Genomic DNA, 10,248 nt, shown 5'->3' on the forward strand with positions numbered 1-10,248 from the left:
AATCTTATCATCTCTCTTTGTTAATTAAAAATTATATATTGATATTATATTTAAATTACTTTGAATTTTAAAGTTTCTCACCATTAAAATTAATAATAGTATCGAATTCGTGAATATCCGCTTAACGACTAAAACCCCAAAGTGGTTCCTGAGATTGGGCGAGTTACCCATACTTGTCATTGACTTTCAAAATTCCCTAACAGCATCTCTCACATTCAGCTCCAGGACCCATAGTTGCCCTGCAACCCTTTTCAGCGCCAAGTCAGCAAACGGAGGGATGATTTGGCACCTCCAATGCCACGCTGGAGCCAGCAACGGCTAGCTGATGTGGCAAATCTGAATTTTGTACCCAATGTGGTCCCTGGTCCCATTAAAACTCTAAAAGCTAAGAATCGTTATTATAACTAGTATCTCTTCTTCTCTCCTTCGTCCCATAATTCTGGTCCACCATTGAAGCTCTGAAGCAATGTTTGGAGGTGAAGGGCAAGCCAGTGGGAGCTCGATACGATCAACAAGCAATGGATATAGGGCGAAGACCCAAAATCGTAGCAGGGCTACGCGTGTACTAGAATGGTGTGGTTGCGGCTGCCGACCTGTGCTCCGGTGGTCTGGGACATATTCCAACCCAAATAAGCCCTTTTTTGGATACCCAAATTATAATGTTAGCTGTAATTGTTGGTTTTTCTTGATTTTTTATTCCTTCCCCAACTTCTAATTTGGTTATTGAAATATTCATTAATTGCAGACAATTGATAAAAGATGGTATGGTTTGTTTATTTGGACAAATGTTGGACAAGAGGCTGTGCCTGCAAAATCAAAAAGTCTTAACTATAATGATGAGCAGAAGATGACAGAAGGTTGGAGGCTGGAAAAATTAGAATCGGATGTTAGTAGTCAAAAGTTTATGATCAAATTATTGTTTGTGGTTGTTTCTGTAATGCTGTTGTTCTTACTAGTGGTATTTTACAAACTTTGATCTCAATGTTGAGTAATGATGTGATTGAGTTCATATGTGTAATATTTGCATGAATGAAAAAAAGTTGCTCAACATGTAACTGTGTTAGCCAATCTGTTGGAGATACTAACTGTTTTTGTACCACTAAAGGAAATCTGGATATATAGCAATAGCAAAATATAGCAACAACAAAATATATTAATCATTTTAAATTAACAAAGTCATGATTCATAAGTTTTGACTGCCTTACAAAGCCATAAGAAGGTGCTGCTAACAAAATAAACATAAGTTTTGACTCCTATATTGTTCATGCCCGCCTTTTCCTCCTCATTTTGTAAATAATCTGGAGATGACACCCCATGCTCAAAATACACATCCACCAATTCATTATTCTTGTGAACAAAGAAACATATCTCTCTAAGCTCGTTGTCACTGTTTAGATTCCTTAATCCAGTTTCTAACGTCCTCCCGGAGACTAGCTACCAACAATGAAGGATCTTTTCATAGCCTAACTCCTTGTAATAATTCCTTATGAAGAAAACGTCCAAAGTATCCTCATCCAGATCACCTAGGCAAGTTAAGTTATCAGGGGTATATCCCAAATTTCCTTCATCATCTTTCTCAAAGTTTTCTCCATGATGAAACATTATATCCAACAACATATCCATCTGCACCAACAAATCAAAACCATTAAATCTCACACAATCGTATCAGAGGACTTCAACATCATATTAAAATCCTATACATTAATATCACAGTCACCAACATGCATTAACCCACTATTAAAAAAATTTCTGTTTCATTGCCAAAAAATAGAGCATATACACACCAAACCCTTTGCCCTAACAAAAATTCTTAAATACAATCCTTTAAGGTAATGCAGCCATGAAACTCTAGGACAACCCAACACAGTAACAAGGCAATCATACACCTTCATCATATATTGATTCATGAAATAAATTTGAAAATTATTTCAACCAACACATACCTTCAATGATGCAGAAGACAGAGAAACCAGTTGCCTCCAAAGGAACACCAAACTCTTCAAACGAAGTGTGACAGTGGAGGAGACGGGGAAGACGAGGCTAAGTCGCTGCCATTGATGAAAGAATGGGAAGACGAAGACTGAGCGTGGAGGAGAGGAGACGAAGTGTGAGAGTGTTCAAACAAATATGGTGAAGGCAAACTGTTTTCAAGGGCTCCAACTTAGGAACGACGTCGTTTACTTTTTCATTGGGCACCAAATCGATATTGCGTCGTTTCACTTGGCTCCAGCGTGGTATTGGAGGTGCCAGATCATCCCTCTTTTTGCTGACTTGGCGCCGAAAAGGGTTGCAAGACAACTATGGGTCCCGGAGCTGAATGTGAGGGATACTGTTAAAAAATTTTGAAAGTCAAGGACAAATATGGGTAACTCGTCCAATCTCATGGACCACTTTAGAATTTTAGTCTCCGCTCAACCCCTATTTGATACAGGGCAAGTAATTACTCAATCCGATACAGAACAAGTTCTAATCGGAATAAAATCTTTAATAAACGGGATAGAATCAGGTCAAATTTAGGGTATTCCTTAGATAAAACAATTACATCAATCCTATAAGTGGATAATGTATAAATAACTTATCACTTTGATTATGATTATTCAATTCTAGACAAGTAGTGAAGATTGAAAAGGGGTAGTAACTCATCATTTACAAGAAACACTATAAAAAATCGTCAAAAAATATAACTCAAAAACATATTCAATTTATTGACTTAAGTGTTAGAACAGTTTTGTAAGTACCAACCTCAACTCTCTATATTTTTTAAAAACAAAATATAATTCATTTCTAGAAGAAAAAAAAAATAGAATATGCTCAACTTTCTTAAAGTTAATATATACATCGATCACATTAACATGATCGATACAAGAACAGAACAAATTTTAAATTTGTTCCAAGTATTAATCTTTTACCTTCCTAACACAGAAGACAAATTTTATTTTTATTATTATTATTATTATTTGTGTGTGCCCATGCTTCAAGTAATTGGTTTTTTTCCATGTAATAAGAAAAATAAGTGTTACTTTTCTTTGTCTGGGCTTCATATCAATCAAATTTAATATCAAAGAAATTTGAATGATTATTATACCATCTAAATATCTTTTTACTCGATAGCTTATTTGCTCAAAAGTCATATTTTATCCCATTTTATATCAATAGTTTATATTTAGATTTTACAATCAAAGCATAGAATTAATTAGCATAATTATCAAACTCGGTTCGACCTGAATAAAAAATTATAAATCCAAAATAGTTATATATGTATTATAATCTGTCCACAGGTGACACTAATAATAATAACGATGACGATGTGATCGGTTTTCCATTTTTTTTTCTGTTAAATTGATATATCAAATTAAAGTGGTCCATCAACGTTAAATTCAAAATATTATCAAATCCACATTGTACAAGTCAGGAAGTGGATCCTCTCCGGTGAAAAAAAAAACTGGATGATGTCAATTGTAATTTTTCATCTTTTATCATTTTCTCTTTCATATTTAATTTTGACTCCACTTATATAATTAATGGTGAGAGATCATTCTGCATTTCTTCAAGTGTTGAAAAAACGGGAGAGGATCCATTTCCATACAAGTCATGGCATTAAGATCAAATTGTGTGCCCTCAGGTCCTTGAAACGGAGTCTACCTCTCGTTTTAGTCTTTCTTAAGGTCTCTCAATTGATCCTAAGTCATTCTCCTTTTTAATCTTCCACAAAAATAAAATAAAAAATAGTAAAGACTAACTCTTAAATTTAAAAAATTTATTTCTTACTAAAATTCATCCTCTCCATCATAAACCATAAAAAGTATCACTTAATTTTATCATCTCTCTTTATTAATTAAGAAATATATATATATTGCTATTATTTTTAAATTACTTTAAATTCCAAGGTTCTTGATAGTTGTGCATTAAACAAAATTACATGATTTTTTTCTTAAAAAGATGGATGAACATTAATTATGTAAGAAAAGAACATAAGAAAATCGATATGGCAGACCATATTGATATAGCAATATTTAAATAGAATAAAACATGATCGGTGATTATAATGCGGTTAAATCCAAAGTACACCTTAGATAAAACAACCACATCAATACTATAAGTCGATAATGGATAAATAATTTATCGCCTTCATTATAATTATTGATTTCTAGATAAATAGCTGAAGATTGAAAAAGGCTAAACTCATAATTTATAAGAAAAAACTCAAAAATAGAAAGGAGGTCCATTTTTAATTCCATTCATTATAACTCAAAAAAAATATTCAATTTGAAGGTTGTAGTAGACTTAGAGAAGGGGATTGAATCTATGCCTATTTTTTATGTTATTGGATTAATCTATTAAAGCAAACTTTTAATTCTGATTCTGTTTGAACTCAGCAACAAAAAATTTATGAGATAATTTTTTTTGTCTCATGAATATCAGAAAACAGAACAGAGCAGAAAAGAGAAGAGCTAACACCATCATGTATCCTGGTTCGGTTGCCTTGTGCTATGCAACTTACATCCAGTCTCCACCACAACAGTAGTGGAATTTTTACTATAGTTAAAGTATTACATACACCAATTCTACAGGATTGACACAATCCATTCACCCTCAAGTTCTAACCTAACTTGACTTTGACTATGCTAATACTTAACTCTTCACTCTTAGTGATAACCCAACTAAGAAAGGGATACCTCACAGGTATAAGAAACAAGACAAAGACTTACCTAAAGAAATCTGAAATAATTCTAGACTTTTTTCTCAAGTGTATCACTCAGCCTCTTTCCACTCATTGGCTTTTACTTGAGCTCTCTCAATATGCCTTTTCACTCTAGAAATTACAGAAAGATAAACATTGAAAAGTAAATTACAATCTGTAAAACATGAAGGAGATTGACTCTTCAACAGCCTCTTTGTTATGTGATAAACCAGATTTGCATGTTTCTGATTCAGTTCTTTATTTTTGGCGGAATGCTTCTTTGAAAGAAAGTATTGTCCAAGTAGATGAACTTCTTCAGAGAGCTTCTTTGCAGAACAAAACCTCAATACTCTGGGTTATCTCTCCTTGTTTTATGAATGAAAAAAATCTTCTTTTATCTCCTTGCATATTGTTGGGTTGCTCTCCCTAAGTCAACTTCTTGAGCCTTATGCTTCACCAACCCACCATCTCGCTTTTTCCCATTAATTCTCAGAATAGAAACTTTGGTTCTGACCTTCTTTTGTTGACCGAAAATCATAGAAAAGCATAAAACAGATATCCTCAATGGTAAACTCAGATCTTGGCTATTGAGAAGATACTTGATCCCCAAGACTCACTTGTGACCGTAGATACACAGCAATGAAGAACAAACAGCATCTTTTCCATGTATCCCATTTCGGACTGAGCAGAGAGTTGGGAAGAGGAGAAGAAAATATGATGCATGCATAAGAAAATGGGTTACCTTTTAGCTCTGTCTTAGCTTGATGTGGTTTGAAATGGTTAATTAGACATCTGTCTTTCAAGCTTAATCTTTCTTTTTCTTGCTTCTTTGGTGATTAGCTTAGGAAAGAAGCTCTCTCGCTTTCTTCTGTGATTTCTGACCAAGAGGGAAAAAGTGAACGTTGATTTGGTGAAAACAAGTGAGAGGAAATTATTTGCTATCGGACTTGGATCGGATCATTTCATTTGGCCCGTCTTGATTTCTCAGCTTTGTTTCCTTTTTGGGCTTTGTTTGTATTATTAGCCCACCAGCCTTGTTCTAATTTCATCCAATTAGACTGTTGTATTGATTTGTGGCCTGCAATGCTTAATTACAAATAATTAACATTAGTTAGATAAATGCCCAAAAATAATATTTATCATCATTAATTAATTTAGTTAATTTTTTAACTCAACACAATTTATTGACTTAAGTGTTACAATAGTTTTGTAAGTACCTATCTCAGCTCTCTGTACTTGATAAAAACAAAATATAACTCATTTCCAAAAGAAAAGAAAAAGAATAAGTTAAATTTTCTTATAGTCAAGAATCAAGATATACATCGATCACACGATGAATACAAGAACAGAACAAATATTAAATTTATTCCAAGTATTAATATTTTTTCTTCCTAAATTTAAACTTGCTTTATTTAAAAATTTCAATTGTTTAGACTAATTTTTTATTTAAAAATTTAGCCTCTTTGAACTGATTTTTTATTATCTCACTATCATTACTAAATAATGGAAATTCTAGAAGGGCGTGGTGTCTATAAATTTTGATCAACTTGAAATGCAATTGCATTCTGCTCTGCTTCTGGTTTTGTGTTCAATACTTCACTATAATTTATTTCATCAAGTATGCGTGAACATTCAATATTAATGGAACAGAACGCCTTCTTTGAAAATGAATGCTTCCGAGATAGCAATGTTTGACAATATAAAGCTTAAATTAAACCAGTCTCCAACAATAATTAATATTCTTCAGCCAAGCAGCAATGGAAAAAAAAAAATGAAAAATCAACGAATAACATGGCCGGCGTATCAATGAGTCAGCACGTTCATAAGTTCACATATACACCATCTCATCCTCATTCCTCGTGACCCCATTATATGCCTATAAATAGAAGCCATTCCTCTCTTCATCAACCACACACTACAAAACTAACCTCACTTCTTACCATCTACTTCTAATTCTTTTGATTCCTTCCCTTAGCTTCTTAATTCATAATCATGGCCGTCTTCACATTCGAGGATGAAATCACCTCCACCCTTCCCCCGGCCAAGCTTTACAATGCTATGAAGGATGCCGACTCCCTCACCCCTAAGATTATTGATGACGTCAAGAGTGTTGAAATCGTTGAGGGAAACGGTGGTCCTGGAACCATCAAGAAACTCACCATTGTCGAGGGTCAGTAACTATTCATTTCAGTAAACATACATACTATATGTGTGATAATAATTATGTGTTGTGAATTGTAATAATAATAATGATATATATGCAGATGGAGAAACCAAGTTTATCTTGCACAAAGTGGAGGCAATAGATGAGGCTAACTATGCATACAACTACAGCGTTGTTGGAGGAGTGGCTCTGCCTCCAACGGCGGAGAAGATAACATTTGAGACAAAGCTGGTAGAAGGACCCAACGGAGGATCCATCGGGAAGCTGAGTGTGAAGTTCCACTCCAAAGGAGATGCAAAGCCAGAGGAGGAAGACATGAAGAAGGGTAAGGCCAAGGGTGAAGCTCTCTTCAAGGCTATTGAGGGTTACGTCTTGGCCAACCCTACTCAATATTAGAACACTTTATTAGCTCCATCTTGATACGCAGTTGTGTTCTTTTGAGCATGTTTGTGTGTGCCCATGCTTCAAGTAATTGTTTTTTGTTCTATGCAATAAAAAAGTGTTGCCTTTTTTTATCTTTAGCTGCAGCTTTGTCTGAGCTTCATATCAATAAAATTTAGTATCAAAGAAATTTGATAATTTGAATGATTATTATACTATCCAAATATCATTTTAGTATTTTAATTCGTAGTTTGTTTGCTTTAATTTTGATAGGAAAATATATTTTTTTTAATATTTTTAAAATTTTAAAAAAATTCTCTCTAAAATTTAATTTGCTTCAGTTTTATTTCTAACATTTGAAAAAACTTTCACTTATGTCCCACTCTTTATTTTTTTGTTTTTAATTTTAACCTTATCCAAACTAATCCTAATGTTAACTCTAATCTTAAAGAATTTCTAATCCAACCTTAACCTTAAATCCCTAATTCCATATTTCTTCAACCCTTTATTTTATCTCTTCTACTGTATATATCATTGCCAACTCTACTGTCACATCCCTCATTTTAGGAGTCTTTATTGGTCGGGTGAAAATCGAGTTTGATATGGCTCAGACTCGACCCGAAATATATCGGGCCTATTTGTTAGGTTCAAATCCGACTATAAACTCGATGAAATCTAAACATTTTCGGGCCACGATTATACCGGATAAAAACTAAGGAAAAACCGGACCGTTAACATTACATAAGCTAGCATGTGAAAATATCTAAATTTTCAAGAACCATTATTTGACATGGTAAAATTCACTTAGAAAAATATAACATGAACCAACCCTTCTCTAAAATTAAAGCATAACCACAATCAATACTAATATTGTCTAACAACACCAAATATTTAAATCAATACAAATAACACAATATTATGCATTAGTCTAAAGTATTATACATTTTAAACATAAAACATTAACTTATAGTCTTATAATGACTAATAACACAAAATATTAAGATTTACAATGCTTAAATTCTACATAAGAATAGTCATTATCCATTATTAATAACACAATATTAATTGTGTAGGATGACCGGACCACCGGATCAGACTCGGATGACCCAAACTATAGCATGAACCCAACCCGAAATAATGATCGGGTCTATTTTTGAGACCATTTATCCGACCCTAAACCTGTTAAAATCACACCAAATTAACTTCTAAAAGATTTGGAACCGAACCAAATTTTTAGACCGGACCAAACCATACACATCCCTACCTCATTTTATCATTGTCATAGCCAATAATGGTGGAGGATGAATGCAGATAGAAGGACGAGTTAGAATATAAACTGTAAACCCAGATTAGTATTACATATGTATTAAATCTTCCCACAGGCGACACTAGTAATAATAACGATGATGATGTGATTGGTTTTCTGTGTTTTTTTTTTTCTGTTAAATTGACATATCACATTAAAGTGGTCCATCAATGTTGAATTAAAAAAAGGCAAATGCTAGTAGACGTTAACTTTTTGGTAAAAACTCAGGTGAAGTCGACTTTACGTGAAATTGATACATGAGACTCTAAGAGTTGTTAGATGAAAATTTAGTCAAATTAATCAAATTATCTAACAACTCTCAGATATCAACTTTACGTAAAATCGACTTCACCTAAATTTTCACCTAATTTTTTCCTATATATATAGATAAACAGATGTCAAAATTTTAGAATGTTGTGGCATGTAAATTGTTACAATTGATGTACTTCAAAAGTCACACTCACACATTTATATTTTTTTATAGTAATAAGACCTACACATTTTTAAAGATTTATTTTTTTAGTCCCATATTTAACTTTGTTTATTGTTAATCTATCTGCTAACAAAAATTAATCACTAAGATTAGTAGAAAAATAAATGTTTTTAAATATATTTATTTTTTTATTGTCGTTATTTTTTATTTGTTTAGTAATTAATTAATAAAAACATTCCTCTAAACAAATTCACTTGATAAAAGCACAAATATATTTTTTTTAATAATGAATCACTCTTAAAAGTTATATAATTTCTAAAAAAATAGCTAATTAAACATTTTAATGAAATCACTCTTAAAAATTTCTAAGATAAGGAGTATAAATAGAAAAAAATTTATAGTAATAAAAATTAAAAAATATTAAAAATATTAAAAAAAGCAAAATCTAAAAATATAGTGATAAAAATTAAAAAATATTAAAAATATTAAAAAAAGCAAAATCTAAAAATAAATTGAATTGATAAGCATCGATTTATATGAATTGTACCCTTTAAGAATTGATTCGATTTACTATTCTAAACGCATGAAAACCTAAATCGAAATCACATTATTCGATTTACATGAAGGAAATGTAACTGCTTATTTTAAATTATTTTGGCACCATGTAATTCGAATCATATTGATTCAATTTAATACTATAATAGCTAATTCAAATTCAATAAATTCGATTATATAAAATCGTGAAAAAAAACGTTATTTGATTTGAAATTTTCACGTAATATTATTATGTGTTTAGTTTATGCATGTGTTTTACCTTTAAAATAACTAAAAATTTTAATTTTTACGAAAATAGAATAAAAAAACAATAGAGACTAACTCTCGAATTCAAAAAATCTTTTTTTCTTTAATCAAAATCCATCTTCTTCATCATAAATCATAAAGAGAAAGTCTAGGGGACCAGCAACTTTTATGTTTTGTGGCCAGCACTTAATTATTAAAAAAAAATGAGTGATCTCTCACCATTGAATGTAATCTCATACCATTAAAAATACTATTGATGGCCAATTGATGGTTACAAAACAGAAAAATTGCTGGCCTCCTAACACTCCTCAATCATAAAAGGAGCCACTCAAATAAAGACGTTTAAAACGTCTTCTTTTAAAGATATTTTTGTCACAATTAGATCGGACGAACCGATTTATCCAAAAAATCGATGAACCAAATTTTAAATCAGTCTAAATTAATATTTTTTATAAAAATAACTATAATAACACTAATAACAC

At 31.9% G+C, this 10,248-nt stretch overlaps 1 protein-coding gene across 1 annotated transcript; it reads left to right on the forward strand.

The window, feature by feature from the left end:
- On the forward strand, positions 6,569 to 7,363 carry LOC107639522 (pathogenesis-related protein 2-like). The gene is made up of 2 exons (XM_016343060.2): positions 6,569 to 6,851; positions 6,946 to 7,363. Exons 1-2 carry the CDS (start codon positions 6,674 to 6,676, stop codon positions 7,239 to 7,241), a joined length of 474 nt encoding a protein of 157 aa, XP_016198546.1. The 5' UTR covers positions 6,569 to 6,673; the 3' UTR covers positions 7,242 to 7,363.

This window comes from Arachis ipaensis, chromosome B01, assembly GCF_000816755.2.
Source record: "Arachis ipaensis cultivar K30076 chromosome B01, Araip1.1, whole genome shotgun sequence".
In the NCBI taxonomy this organism is placed as follows: Eukaryota; Viridiplantae; Streptophyta; class Magnoliopsida; order Fabales; family Fabaceae; genus Arachis; species Arachis ipaensis.

What these genes read in the sequence shown, in the direction of transcription:
- LOC107639522 (XM_016343060.2), top strand. Translation starts at nt 6,674, where the DNA reads ATGGCCGTCTTCACATTCGAGGATGAAATCACCTCCACCCTTCCCCCG. An exon ending in GAAACTCACCATTGTCGAGG is followed by an intron (nt 6,852 to 6,945) that starts GTCAGTAACTAT and finishes ATATATATGCAG; the next exon opens with ATGGAGAAACCAAGTTTATC.